The sequence below is a fragment of the Nothobranchius furzeri genome, chromosome 1 (genome assembly GCF_043380555.1).
Source record: "Nothobranchius furzeri strain GRZ-AD chromosome 1, NfurGRZ-RIMD1, whole genome shotgun sequence".
NCBI lineage: Eukaryota > Metazoa > Chordata > Actinopteri > Cyprinodontiformes > Nothobranchiidae > Nothobranchius > Nothobranchius furzeri.
Window position 1 is genome coordinate 92,982,619 of NC_091741.1, and position 27,022 is coordinate 93,009,640.

Here is a 27,022-nt window from a genome sequence, read left to right on the forward strand (position 1 = left end):
AGTCAAAGGCACACAAGAGCAGCCAAACAAGAAGCAGAAAGTACAATAAAGAAATCAGCTGTAACAGACCACTGCACAAGGGAAAACCGCACAATGGACTGGGGCGGCACACGGATCATAAACACAGAACAACCAAAATATAAAAGATGGATCAAAGAAGCAATAGAGATAAGGAGGCGTTCGCACAGGACCATGGACAGAGACGATGGAACACACACATTGGATCACGCTTGGGACCGTGTCATCAGCAAGGACACAGGCAGTAGAAGGCGACACTGTCCTCTGCTGCCCGTGGATAAAAGGAAGTGATGCTACCATTGCTACTAGCTGAAACATGTAAGGTCAATAAATAAGTTTTACTAAACTGTGTAAGAAAAGAACTAAAAAATGGATTAGGTCATGTTATGTTGATGCCCGGGTGAATTACCTGATAAAAAGAAGGTTAATATTGCTGTCAAACTTTAAACTTGTGTTTAAACTGGCTGTTCCTCAAGCTTTCAGCATTGTATTCTGTAACAGCCTGAATTAGGTGGACCAGCAGTAACAATAAAAAACACATAGATACAACAAGCTTTGGTCAATAATTGGAAGCAAAAGAAAACTACATAAGACCGTGTGTGGTTGATAACTAGTTCCAACATAAAACCGGTGAACGAACCCTCCAAGTGAAACTGACCCTCAGTAGGATTAATTTAGCAAACTCAATGAACAACAGATCCAAACAATTCAACTGCCATCAAATGTAAACATGAAGCCAGCACTGGGACACACTGATAACGTCTGGGATGTCAGATACCAATGTAAAATTGTATTTCAAATGATGTTACAGCCCACCTGACTTGTATTAAATTCATTAGGAAAACAAGAAAGATTTAAATAACCTACAATTGACTTTTAGTTGTATCGGCTCAGACAAAAGTTTCTAGTTATACAAAAGACTAAAAACAAACACTAAACTTGGCTGACTTTACTTGAATAAAATGCTTTTCCTGAACCAAGCTAATAGCAAGCTGTAGCAATCAGTCACAGAAAAAAACAGTAATTTGCAATTTGGATAATGACCTCATGAAGAAAATGTAGTGATGTTATGATACTTAAACAGGTCATACCTCAGGGGAAGAATCAGAGTCTCCAAACACATCAGCAAACTCAGAGGGACTTTTCTTCAGAGTCTGGTCAGCAGGCAGCGTGTTGTCATTGTAAGATGACACAAACTTAAAGTCACTGGTTCTAGATCCTGTTGTCAGGTAGGTGTCATAGTTGTAGGAGCTGCGTAAAGTTCCTGTTCCATCAACATCTGCGTAATTAGGAGGGAGATAAGCTCCGGGAATGGCCACTGCTCCATCAAACAACAGTCTGGGCTTTCTCCTGCGACAAAACCTCACACCCAGGACGATGATGATGAAGGTCAGGAAGAAGGTGGACACACACACCAGCGCAATGATCAGATACGAGGTCAGTTTGGAGTTCTTGTCATCATAAGAATTATCTTTCAGCTCTGGCACCTCAGCCAAGTTATCAGAAATCAGTAAATACATGGCACAGGTGGCAGACAGAGAGGGCTGTCCGTTATCTTTCACTGCTACAATCAGGTTCTGTTTCATGCTGTCAGATTCAGAAATGTCCCGCTGCGTCCTGATCTCTCCGCTGTGCACACCGATAGTGAAAAGTCCCGGATCAGTGGATCTGACTATCTGATAGGACAGCCAGGCGTTCTGTCCAGAGTCCGCGTCCACCGCTATCACTTTGGACACCAGAGAGCCTCCGTGTGCAGCTTTGGGGACCAGCTCGGTCATGAAGGAGCTGCCCTCCGGGGCGGGGTACAGTATCTGAGGAGAGTTGTCATTCACATCTGATACGAACACACTCACGGTCACGTTGCTGCTGAGAGGAGGAGAACCGTTGTCTCTGGCCATCACGTGGACTTTAAAACTCCTCAGCTGTTCATAATCAAACGACCTGACAGCGTGGATCACCCCCGTGTCTCCGTTAACTGATAGATAGGAGGACACCGACGCACCGTTCACCTCAGCAGGTAACAGAGAATAAATCACGGTACCGTTTTGTCTCCAGTCCGGGTCTCGAGCACTAACGGAACATAAAGTGGAGCCAGGTTTGTTATTTTCACTCACATAAGCGCTGTAGGACTGCTCCTCAAACACAGGCGGGTTGTCGTTGATGTCAGCTACAGATAACTGAACAGTTTTAGAGGAGGACAGAGGTGGAGAGCCCTCGTCAGTGGCACTGATTGTAATGTTGTAATCAGAAACTAGTTCACGGTCCAGCTGTCCTGTGGTCACCAGAGAATAATAGTTTTTAATAGATGGAACCAACTTAAAAGGAACGTTCTGCTGGATGGAGCAGCGGACCTGTCGGTTCTTCTCAGAGTCTCTGTCCTGCACGTTGATGATGCCCACCTCTGTACCAGGTGAGGTGTCTTCTGGTATGGGAGTGGTCAGTGATTTCACATTAATGACAGGGGTGTTGTCGTTCACATCAGTAACAGAAATGATGACTTTAGCATAAGATGAAAGCCCAAGACCATCCTTTGCTTTAACACGTATTTCATATGAGGAAGTACTTTCATAATCAACAGAACCAATGGTGCATATTTCACCAGTTTTACTGTTGATACTAAACAATTTCACGACCTCATCAGACACATGACCAAAATCATAAGTCACATCTCCGTTCAGTCCCTCATCAGCATCAGCTGCACTAACTGTGACCACTAGAGTGTCTAAAGGAGAGTCTTCAGGCAGACTGGCTTTATAAACCTCCTGACTGAACACTGGGGCGTTATCATTAGCATCCAGCACAGAGACATGAATGACTACTGTACCTGATCTCTGAGGAGATCCTCCATCTAAAGCTGTCAGCAACACATTTATTTCCTTGTACTTTTCACGATCAAGCTCCTTATCCAGAACAAGCTCTATTTTATTTCTATCAACAGCTAAAATAAAATGATCGTTCCTTTCAAGGCTGTACTGCTGAACTGCATTCTGTCCTACATCTGCATCATGCGCCTCCTCCAGCACAAAACGAGCTCCTCTGTCTGCAGATTCTTGAATTTCTAAACTGATCATCTTCTCCTTAAACTGTGGCGCGTTATCATTAATATCCTGAATATGAAGGCTGACCCGATGGAGCTCTAGAGGGTTTTCCAGCACGAGCTCCTGTTTCAGGATGCACGAAGCCTTCTCACCACAAAGGCCCTCGCGGTCAATCCTGTCGGCCACAATCAGCTCTCCGTTATTCAGGTTTACGTCGCAGTAACGTTTTTCACGCCCGTCGGTGTCAATGCGGGGTCTCCTGTTAGTGAGCTCTCCCGTCTGCAGCCCGAGATCCTTGGCGACATTCCCAATGACTGATCCTCGTTTCATCTCCTCCGGGAAAGAATAGCTCGCGTCTCCGTGCGCGTTAAGGAACAGAACGGCGGAAAAGCAGCTCCAGAAGAATAACGCATTCATTTTAACATCCATGTTGAAATTCTAGTGAATATATGAGTTAGAAGTAGAACCACATAAAATCCCGAGAATAACACACACAACACGACGGGAGGTCACTTCATCGCATCTGCTTTTCTCTAGAAAAGCCGATGGGTGCGTCAACAAAGAAGTGGGAATAAAATATATTTTAGACTGGTAGATAGCGACACCTTGAGCTGTGTTCCACAATCACAACAACCTTGGACATAAAATAAAAAAAGTAAAAACGTTTGGGGAACATTTCCATTTTAATTGTAGTTTCAATGTAAGTTAGCTGAAACATTAATTATTTTCATCATGGTCTGGGGTGTGTTTATAATTTGTCCAAATCAAGAATAATTTCCCGCGAGTCCAGTTGTCAAACTCGTGTTAGTTAATAAAATTTATGGGTGGATTTTGCATACAATCGCATTTACACATACTGTTTTATATGTGTCTTAAACCCCTTAATGTAGGGCGATATATAGTTGTGACACAAAGACAATATTGATTAGGTTATGCTGTGCATCAAACCACAGAAAAACAAACAAAAATGTATGAGTATAGACTTGCAGACATTCAGAATCCGTGTATCTTCGTTCTTTCAGATTTCGATAAAAAATTAAAAAGGAAAAACGGAATTTTGAAAAATAGATGTTATATAAACGGATAAAAAAAGTTATGTTTTTCATATTTTCTGTTTTAGTCCAAAATATGGAATGGAAAAACGACCGTGGGACCAAATTTGATTTTAATATTTTGCATATCAGGTTTGCCTCGACACATGTACCGATGTGAGTATCCCCGACAGAATGTGACCCTGAATCAGGAGCGCGCGCTGAGTAGGAAGACGCAGATTCGCTCCACTGCGCCTGGATTCCAGTTGACGTAGAATTTTGTTTATATTTTGTGAAATAAAAGTGAAAGAAGGGTGTCGTTATAGTCCAGTCTCTGGGTGACAACACAAAGCGCTACGTTTTATCCAAGTGATTTCCGGTGACTTTGGCTGCAACACGTCAATTTTGTTGCGCTCTCGTTTTAGTGGTTTCTCCGTTCCAACTAATGCATTTCAGTGGTTGAACCGCCTGTGAAGCAGCCCATCGGGCTCTGTGGAAGCATGTTAATCACATGCTGACTGAAATCAGGTGTGCTGAAGCAGAGTTAAAACTAAAACATTCTAAATACTGGCACTCCAGGATTAACCACTGCTCTATAATCGTTGCTAATTTATAAGTAAATTCAGAAGGTTTTGATACAGATATTGTATGTTTTTAATATTCAGGACTAGCTATTGAAATAACTGCTCATGTTTTTAGTGTGTATGTGTGTGTTTGTGTATACACATAGTTTTATCAGCTTTAAGTTGATTGACCATACTGTATAAATGTACTAAATGTACTGCTTTTATTCTAAAAACCTTGACACATAGTTTTGGTGCCTAGTGATACGTCACACATGATCTCAGATCCACCCTGACCCCTCTGCTGCATAGGCGTCTACGTTCTCATGCATCCTCCCTCACAGCAGCACATTTATGACCAGCACTCCTCCTAACAAAATCTCTGGGTGTTTACGTATTCCAGGCAATATTCACAGTTTCTATTACAGTTTTTGTCTGTTTTATATTTTACCTTTGTGTGGACTTGAGTTTGTTTATGCAAATAAAATCTTTTGTTTTTAAACTTTCTACAGCACAGGCCAAATGTTTGGACACACCTTCTCATTCAATACGTTGTCTTTACTTTCATGGCCATTTACATGGTAGATTATCACTGAAGGCATCAAAACTATGAATGAACACATGCAGAGTTATGTACTTCACTAAAAAGGTGAAATAACTGAAACATGTTTTATGTGCTATTTTCTTCAAAATTGCCACCCTTTGCTCTGATTACTGCTTTACACACTCTTGGCATTCTATTGATGAGCTTCAAGAGGTAGTCACCTGCAATGGTTTTCCAGCAGTCTTGAAGGAGTCCCCAGAGGTGTTCAGGACTTGTTGGCCCCTTTTGGAAATGGTCATGGACACAACAGCTGAATTCTCTGCTGGGGGCCAGGATTGATCCTGCAACTCTGCTGGACAAGCAGCTCTACCTCCTGAGTTACTGCTGCCCCCTTTCTATAATAAAGATAACAATTCACTGTTGTCTCTGTCCAATACTTTAATTCAATCCTCAGACTCTTGACTGTCTCACCTTCTCTCCCCTAAAATGAAATACAGTAGATGCACCAACACCTTGGTTCTCATGCTTCCAGTTTAATGTCTGAATATCACTCATCTAGTCACTAAATATCATCTTTCCAGCTCCCCACCCACTCAGAAATAGATAACTCCTCTGTTTCCCACCCACTACACACTTGGAGAGCTTTTGATAGCACTTTAGGCTTTCAATATCTCATTAATATCATCACCCAGTCTGCATATTTCCATGTACATAACTTTATGTCTTCACCCCTCCCTCTCACCCCACATCACTGCTATTCAGTCGTGTCATTTCTTGCCTTGATCTGTTGCCCAATCTTCATAAGAACTTTTCCCATCAGTTCACTTTGTTCGTGTTTTGCAGGTAATTATAAACCTCTTTAATTGACATTTTAGGTCATAGACAACCTTGCATCTCGTGTTCTGACCTTCTTCTTGTTAACACCCCCACACACGCCTAAATCTTCATCCTCCACACACCTGTCCATCCCGAAAGGTTTTCTACCATGGGGAGTACAGCAGGCAGCTGCTCTGCTGCAAACAGACTACCACTTGTGGTGCACCTAAAGGCCAGTATTTACATCACCAATGACCAGAAATTAACTTTTTAATTTGCAGACACAAACACTCCATCTGTCTGGCCTCCAAACAGGAAAGCACTGCACAAGACCTTGCTACCGAACAAGGAGACCTTAAAATCTTTGCTCAAGAAGACAAGACCTCTTCACTCTGAATAAAGTTCATTTTCCTTGATTCATTAATGACTTTTTAAAACCTGATAATTGCATAAGTGTCATATAATCATCTCTTCTTCAATCCCAGTGTTTGAATGATGTGTTCATCAATCAATGATTTGTTAATGTGAATATTTTTCTTGTAATGATTCATTTCAGATCTTAAACCACACCAGATCAGTATTTGTTGATTTAAGAAGTTAATCTATCAGTATACTCATACATCATAAGACCAGTATTAAGGTTAACATTCACTTCACATAACTGTTATAAAATTTGCACTTCACACTAAGAGTTAACCTCTGAATATCTGAGTGAAGGTGTGATTTCTGAGGTATTTTGGTAATGCCTTTCAAATGTGTCCAGTTCTGATTTGTCTAAGTTTATAAACAAAAGTTAATAAAAGTGAGAACACTTCCTCATCTATTCAGTATTTGATGTTCACTCAATAAGGCCAATCGGGTGAACAAGCATTGTAAGAACATGCTGTCTTTTGACCTCAAGGTTAAAGCCTCTCTGCAACACTTGCGAGTGTTTTCAGACACAACGGCTCTTTTAAGAGCCACTGAACAGCCTTAGATGCAAACACTGCAGCTTCCTGCTGTCACCTGAAGATAACTCAGACTAGAAGGGTCAAATTCTGAGCTGGCCTTGAGCTCAGGTACAAGAGGCCCTCGCCATCGGCATTGTCCATCTCGACCTCTTGACCCCCTGGATCACTTGGGGATCTTCACACAAGGGTGTGTAGACCGGCACAAACTGCATCAGATTGCTTTATAAACATATCTCTAGCTTATGAAACCATACAGCCAAACTGATTTTACCACCCAGACTCCCCAATCTCTCTCAGATACTTAAGGAAGGCTTTGGTCAAACATCTACAGTAGATCACATTTCATCATTCCATCCATCATCTGTGATCTAGACAACTGTCATTTCATTCATACTTTGTCACGTACAACAATTTAGGAGAATATAATTAAAATAATTTTTATAAACTATATTCTTGACTCTGTCTGAATTAATATGAAGAGTGTATGTTCCCTGAATCGTCAAAGAACCTAAAGGAATACCAAATTAAAAATTCAAAGAAAAAATCAGTCTGATGTTTCATATTTAGATGGAAAATCACATCTTGTTTATAATTTATTATTTAAGTAGCCAGTCCTTTAAGCTACATATTTAATGGCAAGGAAGTCCAGTCGTTTCAAATCATGACACTTCTGTTAGTTCACATATTTACAGTTAAAATCTCTTTTGCTGTGTTTTGTTTTGCTGAAACAGTCGGGGCCTCCTGTCTCCTAATCCATATCTTTTCAAAGCGCTGACTCATCTCTCACATAACCAAGTCTGCAAAGTTTGTGCTAGCAAGACTGTTTTACCTTCAAAAGGGAGTGAATGTGTTTTTTTGTACTCATTTGTCTCTTATGTGTGTTTGTTTGGTGCAACTGGTAATAGAGAAAGCTCTAAACTGCCGACGTTCGCCATAGCTAATCCTGCCGCCGAGACCTGATCACCCTCGTGTTCTAATCTCGTCCGATGACACATTCTGGGTGAGGCAAATCTGTTTTACAGTGTAAATTTCCAAATCCTCTCAGGTTCTGAAGCTGTTTTTCCGGATTGCCGAGACAAAAACAGGGGCACTAGCCATTAAACCCGTAAAAGCTACGGTACCTAGCATTCTAGCTTTAACAATACAGAAGACCACGATGAAAAAACCTGAGCTCAGATTTATCGCAGATGCTCCGCCTTTTAAATAACAATTCTGAGCTAATTTCATTAAAATTGTTCTTGCCGTCTTATTACATTTCAGCATTATGTTTGTTCCAATTATAATCATGTTTTTGATTTTGTCTTTAAGCTGTTTTATGGACTTTCTTTGTCATTTTTGTTCAGTGGCAAAGACTACAGAGAAATATGGTATATATACTCTATAAGGTACTTCATGATTTGCTGTTAAACGCTATTGAATAAAAAAGGACTCGTACCTCTGGGGAAGAATCAGAGTCTCCAAACACATCAGCAAACTCAGAGGGACTTTTCTTCAGAGTCTGGTCAGCAGGCAGCGTGTTGTCATTGTAAGATGACACAAACTTAAAGTCACTGGTTCTAGATCCTGTTGTCAGGTAGGCATCATAGTTGTAGGAGCTGCGTAAAGTTCCTGTTCCATCAACATCTGCGTAATTAGGAGGGAGATAAGCTCCGGGAATGGCCACTGCTCCATCAAACAACAGTCTGGGCTTTCTCCTGCGACAAAACCTCACACCCAGGACGATGATGATGAAGGTCAGGAAGAAGGTGGACACACACACCAGCGCAATGATCAGATACGAGGTCAGTTTGGAGTTCTTGTCATCATCAGAAATATCTTTCAGCTCTGGCACCTCAGCCAAGTTATCAGAAATCAGTAAATACATGGCACAGGTGGCAGACAGAGAGGGCTGTCCGTTATCTTTCACTGCTACAATCAGGTTCTGTTTCATGCTGTCAGATTCAGAAATGTCCCGCTGCGTCCTGATCTCTCCGCTGTGCACACCGATAGTGAAAAGTCCCGGATCAGTGGATCTGACTATCTGATAGGACAGCCAGGCGTTCTGTCCAGAGTCCGCGTCCACCGCTATCACTTTGGACACCAGAGAGCCTCCGTGTGCAGCTTTGGGGACCAGCTCGGTCATGAAGGAGCTGCCCTCCGGGGCGGGGTACAGTATCTGAGGAGAGTTGTCATTCACATCTGATACGAACACACTCACGGTCACGTTGCTGCTGAGAGGAGGAGAACCGTTGTCTCTGGCCATCACGTGGACTTTAAAACTCCTCAGCTGTTCATAATCAAACGACCTGACAGCGTGGATCACCCCCGTGTCTCCGTTAACTGATAGATAGGAGGACGCCGACGCGCCATTCACCTCAGCAGGTAACAGAGAATAAATCACGGTACCGTTTTGTCTCCAGTCCGGGTCTCGAGCACTAACGGAACATAAAGTGGAGCCAGGTTTGTTATTTTCACTCACATAAGCGCTGTAGGACTGCTCCTCAAACACAGGTGGGTTGTCGTTGATGTCAGCTACAGATAACTGAACAGTTTTAGAGGAGGACAGAGGTGGAGAGCCCTCGTCAGTGGCACTGATTGTAATGTTGTAATCAGACACTAGTTCACGGTCCAGCTGTCCTGTGGTCACCAGAGAATAATAGTTTTTGATAGAAGGAACCAACTTAAAAGGAACGTTCTGCTGGATGGAGCAGCGGACCTGTCGGTTCTTCTCAGAGTCTCTGTCCTGCACGTTGATGATGCCCACCTCTGTACCAGGTGAGGTGTCTTCTGGTATGGGAGTGGTCAGTGATTTCACATTAATGACAGGGGCGTTGTCGTTCACATCAGTAACAGAAATGATGACTTTAGCATAAGATGAAAGCCCAAGACCATCCTTTGCTTTAACACGTATTTCATATGAGGAAGTACTTTCATAATCAACAGAACCAATGGTGCGTATTTCACCAGTTTTACTGTTGATACTAAACAATTTCACGACCTCATCAGACACATGACCAAAATCATAAGTCACATCTCCGTTCAGTCCCTCATCAGCATCAGCTGCACTAACTGTGACCACTAGAGTGTCTAAAGGAGAGTCTTCAGGCAGACTGGCTTTATAAACCTCCTGACTGAACACTGGGGCGTTATCATTAGCATCCAGCACAGAGACATGAATGACTACTGTACCTGATCTCTGAGGAGATCCTCCATCTAAAGCTGTCAGCAGCACATTTATTTCCTTGTACTTTTCACGATCAAGCTCCTTATCCAGAACAAGCTCTATTTTATTTCTATCAACAGCTAAAATAAAATGATCGTTCCTTTCAAGGTTGTACTGCTGAACTGCATTCTGTCCTACATCTGCATCATGCGCCTCCTCCAGCACAAAACGAGCTCCTCTGACTGCAGATTCCCGAATTTCTAAACTGACCATTTTCTCCTTAAACTGTGGCGCGTTATCATTAATATCCTGAATATGAAGGCTGACCCGATGGAGCTCTAGAGGGTTTTCCAGCACGAGCTCCTGTTTCAGGATGCACGAAGCCTTCTCACCACAAAGGCCCTCACGGTCAATCCTGTCGGCCACAATCAGCTCTCCGTTATTCAGGTTTACATCGCAGTAACGTTTTTCAGGCCCGTCGATGTCAATGCGGGGTCTCCTGTTAGTGAGCTCTCCCGTCTGCAGCCCGAGATCCTTGGCGACATTCCCAATGACTGATCCTCGTTTCATCTCCTCCGGGAAAGAATAGCTCACGTCTCCGTGCGCGTTAAGGAACAGAACGGCGGAAAAGCAGCTCCAGAAGAACAACGCATTCATTTTAGCATCCATGTTGAAATGATTGTAATGAATACGTGATATGAGTTAGAGCCACATAAAATCACGAGAATAACACACACAACACGACGGGAGGTCACTTCATCGCATCTGCTTTTCTCTAGAATAACCGATGGGTGCGTCAACAAAGAAGTGGGAATGAAATATATTTTAGACTGGTAGATAGCGACACCTTGAGCTGTGTTCCACAATCACAACAACCTTAGACAGATAAATAAACAGTATAAACGTTTGGGGGTCATTTCCATTTTAGATGTAGTTTCAATGTAAGTTAGCTGAAACATTAATTATTTTCATCATGGTCTGGGGTGTGTTTATTATTTGTCCAAATCAAGAATAATTTCCCGCGAGTCCAGTTGTCAAACTCGTGTTAGTTAATAAAATTTATGGGTGGATTTTGCATACAATCGCATTTACACATACTGTTTTATTTGTGTCTTAAACCCCTTAATTTAGGCCGATATATAGTTGTGACACAAAGACAATATTGATTAGGTTATGCTGTGCATCAAACCACAGAAAAACAAACAAAAGTGTATGAATACAGACTTGCTTCTGTTCATTCAGACATTCAGAATCCGTGTATCTTCGTTCTTTCAGATTTCAATAAAAAATTAAAAAAGGAAAAACGGAATTTTGAAAAATAGTTGTTACAGAAACGGATAAAAAATTTATGTTTTTCATATTTTCTTTTGCAGTCAAAAATGTGGAATGGAAAAACGACCGTGGGACCAAATTTGATTTTAATATTTTGCATGTCAGGTTTGCCTCGACACATGTACCGATGTGAGTATCCCCGACAGAATGTGACCCTGAATCAGGAGCGCGCGCTGAGTAGGAAGACGCAGATTCACTCCACTGCGCCTGGATTCCAGTTGACGTAGAATTTTGTTTATATTTTGTAAAATAAAAGTGAAAGAAGGGTGTCATTATAGTTCAGTCTCTGGGTGACAACACAAAGCGCTACGTTTTATCCAAGTGACATCCGGTGACTTTACCTGCAACACGTCAATTTTGTTGCGCTCTCGTTTTAGTGGTTTCTCCGTTCCAACTAATGCATTTCAGTGGTTGAATCCCCTGTGAAGCAGCCCATCGGGCTCTGTGGAAGCATGTTAATCACCTGCTGAGTGAAATCAGGTGTGCTGAAGCAGAGTTCAAACTAAAACATTCTAAATACGGGCACTCCAGGATTAACCACTGCTCTATAATCTTTGCTAATTTATAAGTAAATTCAAAAGGTTTTGATACAGATATTGTATGTTTTTAATATTCAGGACTAGCTATCATGTTTTTAGTGTGTATGTGTGTGTTTGTGTGTTTGTGTATACACATAGTTTTATCAGCTTTAAGTTGATTGACCATACTGTATAAATGTACTAAATGTACTGCTTTTATTCTAAAAACCTTGACACATAGTTTTGGTGCCTAGTGATACGTCACACATGATCTCAGATCCACCCTGACCCCTCTGCTGCATAGGCGTCTACGTTCTCATGCATCCTCCCTCACAGCAGCACATTTATGACCAGCACTCCTCCTAACAAAATCTCTGGGTGTTTACGTATTCCAGGCAATATTCACAGTTTCTATTACAGTTTTTGTCTGTTTTATATTTTACCTTTGTGTGGACTTGAGTTTGTTTATGCAAATAAAATCATTTGTTTTGAAACTTTCTACAGCACAGGCCAAACGTTTGGACACACCTTCTCATTCAATTAGTTGTCTTTACTTTCATGACCATTTACATGGTAGATTATCACTAAAGGCATCAAAACTATGAATGAACACATGCAGAGTTATGTACTTCACTAAAAAGGTGAAATAACTGAAACATGTTTTATGTGCAATTTTCTCCAAAATTGCCACCCTTTGCTCTGATTACTGCTTTACACACTCTTGGCCTTCTCTTGATGAGCTTCAAGAGGTAGTCACCTGCAATGGTTTTCCAGCAGTCTTGAAGGAGTTCCCAGAGGTGTTCAGGACTTGTTGGCCCCTTTTGGAAATGGTCATGGACACAACAGCTGAATTCTCTGCTGGGGGTCAGGATTGATCCTGCAACTCTGCTGGACAAGCAGCTCTACCTCCTGAGTTACTGATGCCCCCTTTCTATAATAAAGATAACAATTCACTGTTGTCTCCATCCAATACTTTAATTCAATCCTCAGACTCTTTACTGTCTCCCCTTCTCTCCCCTAAAATGAAATATGGTTGATCCACCAACACCTTGGTTCTCATGCTTCCAGTTTAATGTCTGAATATCACTCATCTAGTCACTAAATATCATCTTTTCAGCTCCCCACTCAGAAATAGATAACTCCTCTGTTTCCCACCCACTACACATGTTAAGAACTTGGACAGCTTTTACTTTAGGCTTTCAATATCTCATTAATATCATCACCCAGTCTGCATATTTCCATGTACATAACTTTATGTCTTCACCCCTCCCTCTCACCCCACATCACTGCTATTCAATCTTGTCATTTCTTGCCTTGATCTGTTGCCCAATCTTCATAAGAACTTTTCCCATCAGTTCACTTTGTTCGTGTTTTGCAGGTAATTATAAACCTCTTTAATTGACATTTTAGGTCATAGACAACCTTGCCTCTCATGTTTCTGACCTTCTTCATGTCAACACCCCTCACACACACCTAAATCTTCATCCTCCACACACTTGTCCGTCCCGAAAGTTTTTCTACCATGGGGAGTACAGCAGGCAGCTGCTCTGCTGCAAACAGACTACCACTTGTGGTGTACCTACAGGCCAGTATTTACATCACCAATGACCAGAAATTAACTTTTTAATTTGCAGACACAAACACTCCATCTGCCTGGCCTCCAAACAGGAAAGCACTGCACAAGACCTTGCTACCGAACAAGGAGACCTTAAAGTCTTTGCTCAAGAAGACAAGACCTCTTCACTCTGAATAAAGTTAATTTTCCTTGATTCATAAATGACTTTTTAAAACCTGATAATTGCATAAGTGTCATATAATCATCTCTTCTTAAATCCCAGTGTTTGAATGATGTGTTCATCAACACCCTAAAAAGTAATTAATGGGACCTTTAGTCATTGCTTAAATATATATGTTGTTGTGAAATGAAAAATCAAGTTCATAAACACTGTTAGACTTCTTAATTAGAAATTGTATTATATTGAGTTCAGGTAACACACAAATTTAGCCTTTTTACTCAATATATAATTATGATTAGTCTGAATTTAAAATGATCAGTTAATCAAAACACAATATAATTTTAAGTTGTGTCGATGTAAAATAAAACTTGATGACGTGTAAACCTCCCACAGTTCCTCACTTTTTCTCAGGCGGACATTTTCAACAGCACATGTTCAGGATATGAAGCACTGTGTTGGTGGAGAACGGTAAGTACATTTATGCGGAATTACACATATTTTACAGTCACCCTGGATTTTGTTAGTGATATAGCCTAGTTTAAAACAAGGACGTAACATTATCTCTCCCGGTAGCAAGCGAGACGCTCCAGTTAGCTTTCACCCACATCTGTGTGCATAGCAGTTCGGCTGTAACATACACGGAGACGCAAATTCTGCGATAGTAGAAATTGTTGGGCTCTTTTTGAAACATCTAATACTAACGTTACTCTGATATAGACCATTGTAATTGTCTAATGTTTAAAAGATCACAGATATTGTTAGCCACGGCACTAACTGCTATGCTAACGCTGGGTTCTGTAGGATGTGAGCTATAATGTTGATGCTAGCCAAGGTAAGTAGCTATCACTGATGTGTTTGTTGTTAGTTAAGCAGCGATTGAAACGTTTTATTATCTAAATGTGGAATTATTTTTTGTAAAGAGAAGCATTTTATGTTAATAACCATTAAGAAATGCTAAAGCTAGATGCCGCTTTTCGCTTCTACATTTACGTCAACAGCGCCACCATCTTGTTAATGTTAAGGGCGGGAGTTCAACCCAGTACCGAGCCATGAAAGATGCCAGACTTAAGTGGACATTGCCGCACAATGGTAGGGTAATTATTATTATTATGGTAGGGTAAGGGTGATTTTTGGTGACTTTCGGTGTTTTGAAGAGAAATACGGAGAGGCGACACGGATTGTTTGTGCCATTGATATGTCTCAATAAAGTTTGAAGAAAAAAATTGAGCTGCGTGGTAGCGGACCACCATTTTGGATGGGTCTCCATTCGCCCCTAGTGCAGGTTTTTTCTACGAAGGAATGTGTTCCTCCAGTTAAAACACGTTGTCGTTCTTTTTAACAAAATGAGATATAAGGAGTGGCATGACAGGGCTACCAGAGTCAAATTTTGATGGTAAATAATGAAACTGTTAAAACATTTTTCCAAACACAGAAAGGCAAAAAAAAGTCAACAACCCCACTGTTTTTAGCAATATGCCAGTTTTTGCAACAGTTGGCTGCATAAAAAGGACCATGGATTCTGACTCAGCATTGACTCCAATTGGGTTTTGGAGAATGATAAACCCAACCAATATGGCAGTGACGCTGCAACCATAGAGAGCATATATTCATAGAGACAACAGTTGTTGTTGGAGAGCTACATGCTTTGCTATCATATTGGATGGGTCCAGCACTCTTCCAACAACCAGCGTACTGTTGAAAACAGATCATGTGGGAGTATTGACTTTTCTAGCTTGTGTATGAAAAAGTTTTTCCGTATTTACTGTCAGAAAATGGCTGAATCTTACGTTTGATTTTATTTAAAAAAAACATGATAAAGGCTTTTAGTTTAGTGAACACATTCCTGGTAGAAATAAATGCACTGGGGGAAAATGGAGACCCATCCAATATAGCGGTCTGCGGGTACACCAGCTCCAACAGACAGGCCCAGTCCAAGGTCACCTCTACGTGTATTTGATGTCTATGGAAAGCTACATGTTGCATCTATGCATATATGATTTCTATGGCTGTTGGGCTTTCCAGCGCTCAACAAATTCAGGTATTCTGTTTTGAATGACTGGTCCCAGCTCACACTGTCCCCGAAAAGGTCCCCAACTTTATAATTTTATGAATCAGAAATGTTACTAGCATCGCACGCACACACACACACACACACACACACACACACACACACACACACACACACACACACACACACACACACACACACACACACACACACACACACCACCTGGTTGTAAAAGTTCATTCAAATGCTGTAAAAGCAAAATATAGTAAAAGACTAATGTTAAATGTATCTAACAGAGTTATATATTACTATTTAAAAATGGTGCAAAAGATACTAATTGGAAAAGTTGTTTCAAAAGTGTAAACAAATGCCTCATAACAGTAAGTTAAATATCATAAAAACACATATTGGCTACTGATGGGCCACCAGGCTTTTCAAGTTTAAAATCATTTAACTTCATTTATTTTCCTACTCAGGTCTTCAGTGACTTTGAAAGGACAAAACACTGGTATCCTGGTGTCATAGACCAAGAGTTCAAGTTGAGATAGGTCAGCCTCTCAGGACAAGCTAGACATCCCGTCCTCTGTCCCCTGAGGTGAGAAGCTCTCCGAGTCCATCAACAATTATTGACAAAGACGCAGGTGAAACTTATTCACTGTATTGAAGACTCACAAGTGAAATTGACAATACCAACTTGTGTGTTTTTGTGCAGGTGTGACTTTCTGGTGTTCTACAGTGTCCTGGTGTTGTGGATCTAGGGGTTCCAGTTAAGACGTGGTCAGCCTTCTAAAGAACGTGGGAATCTCACCTAAATATTCAGTTACTTTGCTGTGTGCCTCGCAAGGACAAAAACTCAAACCTTCATCTTCTCCTGGTATCCTGGTGTCACGTGCCAAGGGGTTCAAGTTAAAACGTCATCAGCCTTCTGAAGTAAGCGTGAACAAACATGGAGTAAGACAGAAACATCAAGTATGGATTGGCCTTGCAAAATCTGTAAATTTGCGACCTCCACTAAAGACGAGTAGTTGAAACATTATAGGTTACGTCATATCCCTGGTGTGCAGCCTCTGCCATGCCCTTACCTAGATTGTTTTTGTTCATTTAAATCATGGGGTAGCCTAAAATCACACATATCAAGGAAACACTCTACTCACTCAACAACAGTGAAAACAAGCGGCCGAAATGAGTTTCCTCCGTAGGGTGGCCGGGCTCAGCCTTAGAGATAGGGTGAGGAGCTCGGACATTCAGGAGGGACTCGGAGTAGAACCGCTGCTCCTCCGGATGGAAAGGAGTCAGTTGAGGTGGTTTGGGTATCTGGTCAGGATGCCTCCTGGACGCCTTCCCGGGGAGGTGTTTCGGGCATGTCCTGCCGGCAGGAGGCCCCCGGGTCGACCCAGGACACGTTGGAGAGGTTACATCTCCAATCTGGTCCGGGAACGCCTTGGGGTCCTGCTGGAGGAGCTGGTGGAGGTGGCCGGGGAGAGGACGGTCTGGAGCTCCCTAGTTGGGATGCTGCCCCCGCGACCCGGACCCGGATAAGCGGAGGAAGACGGCGACTTAATGCTATATCGTTATGTATATAATTTTTAGCATAGAAAATCAGCCGCATCAGGATATGAAATTGTTGCCATATTGCCCAGCCCTACCTGCATCTGATTTTTTTTAACACGTTATCTATTTTTTTCTATCAATCAGGACAACACAGTTGAAAAGCGCAGAGAGATTACCATTCGCTGCCTCATAGTCTATATTGGAGAGAAGGAGGAGGATCTTTTCAAACAATACAGCGTAAGTACTTGACTACTTTTTCAATTTTTTGTTTTGTTTGAAATATGTGTCTGTAGGTTCTGTGTGTTTTTGTTCATTGGATTTTCTGTTCAAGTTTGAGTAATGAAGGGATGTTCCACCCCTAAGTGAAAATTTGTCTATTGCCATAATCCCCAGAGTTTGATAAGTGAGAAAAACACCTTTTGTTACCAGCACAGTAATTTTCTTGATCTGGCAGTTATATGTCTGCTTTAACTGAGCATAAACAATGGAAGTGAATAGCAGGTAGTAGAATTTTGTGTGTAAAAGTGATTAAAATGACACAATAATGATACCAACTGGAAAAGTTCCTGAAGAAACTTTGAGAGGGCGTGCTACCGGCAGTACTTCCATGTTGGCATAAAGTAGAAAACATTAGCTTAAAGCTAAAAGAGTTAGCATAAAGCTAAAAATATGATCTTAAAGCTATAAACATTAGCTTGAACCTAAAAAGTTAGCATAAAGCTAAAAGACATGTTACCCCCAGGAATAGTTTGTTTCATTATTGAGTAATTTTAATCACTTTTGCACACAATGCTAGTACCTGCTATTCACTTCTAACATTTATGTTATGCTCAAGCAAATGGACTGCTGTCAGATCAGTAGAATTACTGCGCTGGTTACAAAAGAATGTTTTCTCACTTTTCCAACTCTGGGGAATATGGCAATAGAAAAATTTTCAAACGTTATAGAGATTAAAAAAAATTGAAACTGCTTTGATTTTGCTTGTATGGGTTGCAGAATGACAAAGAAAAATCACTGAAAGATAAACACAAAAGACAACCTGTTTTAGCTTATTTTCATACCTGAAGTCGTAGTTCATTACTTGATTCACGTCATCCTGAAGAGCTTGAGCTACGTATTTTATACATCCTAACTTCTTTTAATTTCTCTTACAAGGATGTGGAGGAGCTCAACGCAGACCTTGCAATGCAAGTCATGAAGATTGCTATCATTGGTGATGGGCCTGAAACGATCATCGTTGAGGAATCCAAGATCCTGGAGGGGATTGATGCTGCCAGATCCTGTGTTTTGCTGATGGGAGTTATCTACACTCTGAACCTTACCTACCCAAAGCAGCTGAAATTTACCTTTGAGGTATTTCAAAAGCTATGCCTTGAGCTTGATGGACAAAAAGCCAGCTCTAAAGTAACGAATCTCAAGTTGGGTATTTTCTAGAGCAGACTTAATGAACTGTTCATGAGGGAGTTTCAAAGTAGACACAAAACCTTTTCTTATTTCTGCATTTGCAGCACTACTTCAGTCATTGGCTTTTACTAAATTTTAAAGCACTGTTCTTCATAAGCTTCTGAGTTAATTTTTTGTGTCTTAAATGCTGCTGTTTGCACATTTTTAAGGAATTTGAGCTGTGGTTAATTCCTCCCATTACCTCTTTGTTCTGAGGATAGTGGTGTGTTTTGAAGTTTATATATAATGCCCTCTTTAGCTGGCATTAATCTGGTAGTTGAAAAGTCAAATATAAATGAGAATGAATATGACTTTGCTAAAGTACTGACAAAGTTGAATGAGAGAAACTTTGCTCATTTTATGTTTAAATTAGTGAATTTAAATGTATTGAACTCTTTGATATTTTGTTTTGATTCACTGTCCCTTATTCAAGTCAAAAATTATGATTCATGTATTGGGTTTTATTACACTTTAATACACTGTTCCTCATAAGTTTCAGTGGGCGTTTTGTGTCTTAAGAAAATTAAGCCCTCAAATCTTGCACTTTACATGTTAAAGAATTGTGCTGTTATTGTTATTAAATGGGTCTAACTCATTTGAATAATTCTGTCTGAATTTCTATTATTTCTGAGCACCAGGTCTGAGTTCCTTAGCTGATGTCCAGATGCCAGGTTAGGACATCTCCCTCATGCCTCTACATAAGGGGTGTCAAATTCTGGTCCATGGGGGCCGGTGTCCTGCATCTTTTAGTGTTTTCCCTGTTCCAACACAGATAATTCACCTGTGCAGCAGATCATCAAACTCTGCAGAAACCTGTTAATGAACTGCTGACTGAAATCAGGTGTGTTGAAACCGGGAAACGCTAAAACGTGGGATTACGGCCCTTTGAGGACTGGAGTGACACCCCTACCCTGAATACTCCTAGCAACCATTCAGAAGGTATTTGGCATCTCCTTGCTGAGAGCTGATTTTACTCAGCCACCTTCAAACAAAAATACACACAACATCCTATTATTTTTCTGAAGGTCATGACACAAGAGCAGTCAAAGCACATGTTGAGGCTGAATTTCATTTGGTAAAAAGTCTGATCAACAACTTTCTTATGTCTTAGAACCTTGACTTCTTTGTGGGCAGGCACCACCTTGGATGAACCCTCCCACAAGGTAGTCATGGTTATAAGAGACGACCAAATCATCATGGTTCTATTTTGGAGCAACTTAGCCTCCTGAGAAACAGAAAAATGCCCTTATAGAATCTCCTGCAGGGATCATACATAATTGAGTTAATATTTGAAGTTTATTTTTTGTGACCAAAAAGCTACTACACTACTGTATAACTGAAATATTATATTGGACCAACTTAAATTCTTGCGTTCTTGTTGACAATTATTAAGTTCATGTAACTTAGGAATGTGTTTAAATGTGGCCAAAAAGTTACTTCAACATAAATGAATATTATGTTGGATCAACTTAAATTCTTGCGTAATTGTTGACAATTATTAAGTTCATGTAACTTAGGAATATGTTTTAATGTAGCCAAAAAGTTACGTCAACATACATCAATATTATGTTGTACCAACTTAAATTCTTGAGTTCTTGTTGACAATTATTAAGTTCATGTAATTTAGGAATGTGCTTTGTAGTCACGAAAAGGCTACTTCACCACACTCAAAAATATTGCGCTGATTTAATGTAATTCTGCCAGAAGTTGGTTTAACTTAAAAATTCTAGTGGAAAACGTTAACATATGTTTTTTTGTTGAACCAATGCTTTATTTTTTAGAGTGAATCAATTATTTTTTTAATGTGAATATTTTTCTTTTAATGATTCATTTCAGATCTTAAACCACACCAGATCAGTATTTGTTGATTTAAGAAGTTAATCTATCAGTATACTCATACATCATAAGACTAGTATTAAGGTTAACATTCACTTCTCATATTTGTTATAAAATTTGCACTTCACACTAAGAGTTAACCTCTGAATATCTGAGTGAAGGTGTGATTTCTGAGGTATTTTGGTAATGCCTTTCAAATGTGTCCAGTTCTGATTTGTCTAAGTTTATAAACAAAAGTTAATAAAAGTGAGAACACTTCCTCATCTATTCAGTATTTGATGTTCACTCAATAAGGCCAATCGGGTGAACAAGCATTTTAAGAACATCCTGTCTTTTGACCTCAAGGTTAAAGCCTCTCTGCAACACTTGCGAGTGTTTTCAGACACAACGGCTCTTTTAAGAGCCACTGAACAGCCTTAGATGCAAACACTGCAGCTTCCTGCTGTCACCTGAAGATAACTCAGACTAGAAGGGTCAAATTCTGAGCTGGCTACGAGCTCAGCTACAAGAGGCCCTCGCCATCGGCATTGTCCATCTCGACCTCTTGACCCCCTGGATCACTTGGGGATCTTCACACAAGGGTGTGTAGACCGGCACAAATTGCATCAGATGGTTTTATAAACACATTTCTAGCTTATGAAACCATACAGCCAAACTGATTTTACCACCCAGACTCCCCAATCTCTCTCAGATACTTAAGGAAGGCTTTGGTCAAACATCTACAGTAGATCACATTTCATCATTCCATCCATCATCTGTTATCTAGATAACTTTCATTTCATTCATACTTTGTCACGTACAACAAATTAGGAAAATATAATTAAAATAATTTTTATAAACTATATTCTTGACTCTGTCTGAATTAATATGAAGAGTGTATGTTCCCCGAATCGTCAAAGAACCTAAAGGAATACTAAATTGAATATTCAAAGACCAACCAGTTTGATGTTTCCTATTTAGATGGAAAATCACACCTTGTTTATAATTTAATATTTAAATAGCCAGTCCTTTAAGCTACATATTTAATGGCAAGCAAGTCCAGTCTTTTCAAATCATGACACTTCTGTTAGTTCACATATTTACAGTTAAAATCTCTTTTGCTGTGTTTTGTTTTGCTGAAACAGTCGGGGCCTCCTGTCTCCTAATCCATATCTTTTCAAAGGGATGACTCATCTCTCACATAAGCAAGTCTGCAAAGTTTGTGCTAGCAAGACTGTTTTACCTTCAAAAGGGAGTGAATGTGTTTTTTTGTACTCATTTGTCTCTTATGTGTGTTTGTTTGGTGCAACTGGTAATAGAGAAAGCTCTAAACTGCCGACCTTCGCCATAGCTAATCCTGTCGCCGAGACCTGATCACCCTCGTGTTCTAATCTCGTCCGATGACACATTCTGGGTGAGGCAAATCTGTTTTACGGTTTAAATTTCCAAATCCTCTCAGGTTCTGAAGCTGTTTTTCCGGATTGCCGAGACAAAAACAGGGGCACTAGCCATTAAACCCGTAAAAGCTACGGTACCTAGCATTCTAGCTTTAACAATACAGAAGACCACGATGAAAAAAACCTGAGCTCAGATTTATCGCAGATGCTCCCCCTTTTAAATAACAATTCTAAGCTCATTTCAATAAAATAGTTTTTGCCGTCTGATTACATTTCAGCATTATGTTTGTTCCTATTATAATCATGTTTTTGATTTTGTCTTTAAGCTGTTTCATGGACTTTCTTTGTCATTTTTGTTCAGTGGCAAAGACTACAGAGAAATATGGTATATATACTCTATAAGGTACTTCATGATTTGCTGTTAAACGCTATTGAATAAAAAAGGACTCGTACCTCTGGGGAAGAATCAGAGTCTCCAAACACATCAGCAAACTCAGAGGGACTTTTCTTCAGAGTCTGGTCAGCAGGCAGCGTGTTGTCATTGTAAGATGACACAAACTTAAAGTCACTGGTTCTAGATCCTGTTGTCAGGTAGGCGTCATAGTTGTAGGAGCTGCGTAAAGTTCCTGTTCCATCAAAATCTGCGTAATTAGGAGGGAGATAAGCTCCAGGAATGGCCACTGCTCCATCAAACAACAGTCTGGGCTTTCTCCTGCGACAAAACCTCACACCCAGGATGATGATGATGAAGGTCAGGAAGAAGGTGGACACACACACCAGCGCAATGATCAGATACGAGGTCAGTTTGGAGTTCTTGTCATCATAAGAAATATCTTTCAGCTCTGGCACCTCAGCCAAGTTATCAGAAATCAGTAAATACATGGCACAGGTGGCAGACAGAGAGGGCTGTCCGTTATCTTTCACTGCTACAATCAGGTTCTGTTTCATGCTGTCAGATTCAGAAATGTCCCGCTGCGTCCTGATCTCTCCGCTGTGCACACCGATAGTGAAAAGTCCCGGATCAGTGGATCTGACTATCTGATAGGACAGCCAGGCGTTCTGTCCAGAGTCCGCGTCCACCGCTATCACTTTGGACACCAGAGAGCCTCCGTGTGCAGCTTTGGGGACCAGCTCGGTCATGAAGGAGCTGCCCTCCGGGGCGGGGTACAGTATCTGAGGAGAGTTGTCATTCACATCTGATACGAACACACTCACGGTCACGTTGCTGCTGAGAGGAGGAGAACCGTTGTCTCTGGCCATCACGTGGACTTTAAAACTCCTCAGCTGTTCATAATCAAACGACCTGACAGCGTGGATCACCCCCGTGTCTCCGTTAACTGATAGATAGGAGGACACCGACGCGCCGTTCACCTCAGCAGGTAACAGAGAATAAATCACGGTACCGTTTTGTCTCCAGTCCGGGTCTCGAGCACTAACGGAACATAAAGTGGAGCCAGGTTTGTTATTTTCACTCACATAAGCGCTGTAGGACTGCTCCTCAAACACAGGTGGGTTGTCGTTGATGTCAGCTACAGATAACTGAACAGTTTTAGAGGAGGACAGAGGTGGAGAGCCCTCGTCAGTGGCACTGATTGTAATGTTGTAATCAGACACTAGTTCACGGTCCAGCTGTCCTGTGGTCACCAGAGAATAATAGTTTTTGATAGAAGGAACCAACTTAAAAGGAAACTTCTGCTGGATGGAGCAGTGGACCTGTCGGTTCTTCTCAGAGTCTCTGTCCTGCACGTTGATGATGCCCACCTCTGTACCAGGTGAGGTGTCTTCTGGTATGGGAGTGGTCAGTGACTTCACATTAATGACAGGGGCGTTGTCGTTCACATCAGTAACAGAAATGATGACTTTAGCATAAGATGAAAGCCCAAGACCATCCTTTGCTTTAACGCGTATTTCATATGAGGAAGTACTTTCATAATCAACAGAACCAATGGTGCGTATTTCACCAGTTTTACTGTTGATACTAAACAATTTCACGAACTCATCAGACACATGACCAAAATCATAAGTCACATCTCCATTCAGTCCCTCATCAGCATCAGCTGCACTAACTGTGACCACTAGAGTGTCTAAAGGAGAGTCTTCAGGCAGACTGGCTTTATAAACCTCCTGACTGAACACTGGGGCGTTATCATTAGCATCCAGCACAGAGACATGAATGACTACTGTACCTGATCTCTGAGGAGATCCTCCATCTAAAGCTGTCAGCAGCACATTTATTTCCTTGTACTTTTCACGATCAAGCTCCTTATCCAGAACAAGCTCTATTTTATTTCTATCAACAGCTAAAATAAAATGATCGTTCCTTTCAAGGCTGTACTGCTGAACTGCATTCTGTCCTACATCTGCATCATGCGCCTCCTCCAGCACAAAACGAGCTCCTCTGTCTGCAGATTCCCGAATTTCTAAACTGACCATTTTCTCCTTAAACTGTGGCGCGTTATCATTAATATCCTGAATATGAAGGCTGACCCGATGGAGCTCTAGAGGGTTTTCCAGCACGAGCTCCTGTTTCAGGATGCACGAAGCCTTCTCACCACAAAGGCCCTCACGGTCAATCCTGTCGGCCACAATCAGCTCTCCGTTATTCAGGTTTACATCGCAGTAACGTTTTTCAGGCCCGTCGGTGTCAATGCGGGGTCTCCTGTTAGTGAGCGCTCCCGTCTGCAGCCCGAGATCCTTGGCGACATTCCCAATGACTGATCCTCGTTTCATCTCCTCCGGGAAAGAATAGCTCACGTCTCCGTGCGCGTTTTGAAACAGAACGGCGGAAAAGCAGCTCCAGAAGAATAACGCATTCTTTTTAGCATCCATGTTGAAATTCTAATGAATACGTGATATGAGTTAGAGCCACTTAAAAGCACGAGAATAACACACACAACACGACGGGAGGTCGCTTCATCGCATTTGCTTTTCTCTAGAATAACCGATGGGCGCATCAACAAAGAAGTGGATACAAAACATTTTTTAGACTGGTAGATAGCGACACCTTGAGCTGTGTTCAACAATCACAACAACCGTAGACATAAAATAAAAAGTAAAAACGTTTGGGGAACATTTCCATTTTGTTCTGATAGAGATGGAGTTCCAATTTAAGTTAGCTGAAACATGAATTCTTTTCATCATGGTCTGGGGTGTGTTTATATGTCCAAATCAAGAACATTTTCCCGCGAATCCAGTTTTAAAAATTGTGTTAGTTAATAAAATTGCTGCGTGAATTTCGCATGCAATCACATTTCTACGAAGTTATCTATGTTTCCTTTCCCCATTAATGTATAGATATTTGTGACACAAATACACTATTGATTAGGTTATGTTGTGCAATAGACCACAGAAAAACAAATACAAAAATAAATACAGATTGCCTCTCATTCACCTATTTAAATTAATTAAACTATTAATGTGTCACTCGTTCTGTGTTTTAAATCAAGAAATGAAAAACGGATTTGTCTAATTATTTTTGTTTCATAAGAGATTTTTAAAAAGACTAAAAAAGTCCTGTTTTCCGTATTTTATGTTTTATTCTCGGATAAAAATTAGGAGTGGAAAAATGGTCTCAGAGCCTAATTTTATTTTAATATTTTATAAGTCACTTAGGTTGGCGTCAACAGGTGTCGTTCCGATGTGCGATGTGAGTATCCCCGACAGAATGTGGCCCTGAGTCAGGAGCGTAGGAAGACGCAGATTCCCTCCACTGCGCCTCCAGCTCACTAGGCGTAGAATTGTGTTTATATTCTGTGAAATCACTGAAAGATGGGTGTCGTTACTTTATTGTTCAGACTCTGGGTGACAAAACAAAGCGCTTCGTTTTATCCAGGCGCTATCTGGTCTCCTCCGCTCTGAACACATCTCATCCTCATCCTCAGCTGCGTACCTGTCTGTCTGCCAGCCAACACCCACATTTAACCAGGGTGAGCAGTAACATCAGAGGGAGATTGTGTTTTTACATGTCGCTTGTTCCTCTGTGACTGTACTGGTGGTTAGCAGGCATTTAGCTTTAGCTAACGTTAGCTAACTTTTTGTGCACGTGTACAAGTCATGTGACGTAATCTTCCACTTGTAAAATGCTGAGTCAGTTTTTATTCAGCTACTTTGCCATGACTGTTTACAATGAAGAAGGCAATTTGGTTTGTGTCAGAGCAGATGAAGGGAAAGACAGCAGACAGCGTCCCTCTTGAGTAAAGGAGGAGCAGTTTGTTAAAATATGTTTTAAAATACTCTAACACCCTTAGGTCTGACACATTTGTTATTGTTTCTGAAGAGAGCCAGCAGAGAATGAGGAGTTCCCACTGACGCCAGTAACAATGTTAATGTGTCTGATTTCATAATTATTTCTGCTGCATCATTCATGTGCCACTATCAGAAGTGTAGAGTTGGATAAATCATGAGAATGAAGCATTAAGGTGGTTGTATAATGAGGGAAATAGTAACTTTACTATTAATCTCTGTCATGTTCTGTGTCCCTTTGTTCCCCAGCCCCTCCAGTTCCCACTCCAGGTTTTCCTCTTGTGTCCCATTATTATCCCCAGCCCTCTGTAGACTTCCCTCAGGTGTCCTTCTAATCATTCCCCATTCCTAGTCAATCTTAATTTAGTCCTCCTCATCAGTCTAGTTATTAGTTGTTTATTTTTGGCCCTCAGTCTTTAGGTTTAGTTTAATCCTTGTGTTATAGGTTAAGGTTTTCTGTCATCTTGCTTGTTTCTTTCCCCTCAATTAGATTATTGTATTCACCTGCCTTCCCTCCAGCTCTCACTATGCACACCTGCCACCTGTTCCCCTGATCACCTCCCTCTGTGTTTAAAACCCCTGTCTTGTCCTTCAGTGTTTGTTGGTCCATTGTTTGTGTCTGAGCTGTTCTGTTTCCTCCCGTGGTTTTGCCTGAGTCCCTGCTCCTGTAATTGAAACTTCAGTTTTTTGTGTTTTTAATTGCTGGATTAAGCCTCACCTTAAAGAATAAAGAATTTATTTCTTTACCTCCGCTCCTGTCTGCGTGATCTGGTGTTCTGCATCTTGGGTTCAAACCTCCTGCCTGTCAGCGTGACAATCTCTGCTATATTAGAATATTTCATGTTGATTTTTCATCTCCTCTTTTAAACAGACAGCAT

At 41.0% G+C, this 27,022-nt stretch overlaps 3 protein-coding genes across 10 annotated transcripts in view; all 3 read right to left on the minus strand.

Moving 5' to 3' along the window:
* The window catches only part of LOC107373469 (protocadherin beta-15), a 42,747-nt gene extending 34,360 nt beyond the window's left edge, over positions 1-8,387 (minus strand). The window contains exon 1 of the mRNA XM_070551703.1: positions 1,110-8,387. Coding sequence (XP_070407804.1) covers positions 1,110-3,485 — 2,376 coding nt within the window. The 5' untranslated portion in view covers positions 3,486-8,387. The remainder of the gene's footprint in view (positions 1-1,109) is intronic.
* Positions 1-27,022, minus strand: part of LOC107376386 (protocadherin gamma-C5) — a 344,488-nt gene that overhangs the window by 208,236 nt on the left and 109,230 nt on the right. For 2 of the 8 annotated variants that reach the window (XM_070551700.1, XM_070551675.1), the window contains exon 1: positions 8,396-11,743. The exons of the other annotated variants lie outside the window; for them this stretch is intronic. In XM_070551700.1, coding sequence (XP_070407801.1) covers positions 8,396-10,771 — 2,376 coding nt within the window. In that variant the 5' untranslated portion in view covers positions 10,772-11,743. Of the gene's footprint in view, positions 1-8,395; positions 11,744-27,022 lie in introns of those variants that run through there. 8 annotated transcript variants of the gene reach the window in all.
* On the minus strand, positions 20,595-26,852 carry LOC107396871 (protocadherin beta-15-like). The gene has a single exon (XM_070551758.1). The coding sequence runs from the start codon at positions 24,729-24,731 to the stop codon at positions 22,311-22,313; it is 2,421 nt and encodes an 806-aa protein (XP_070407859.1). The 5' UTR covers positions 24,732-26,852; the 3' UTR covers positions 20,595-22,310.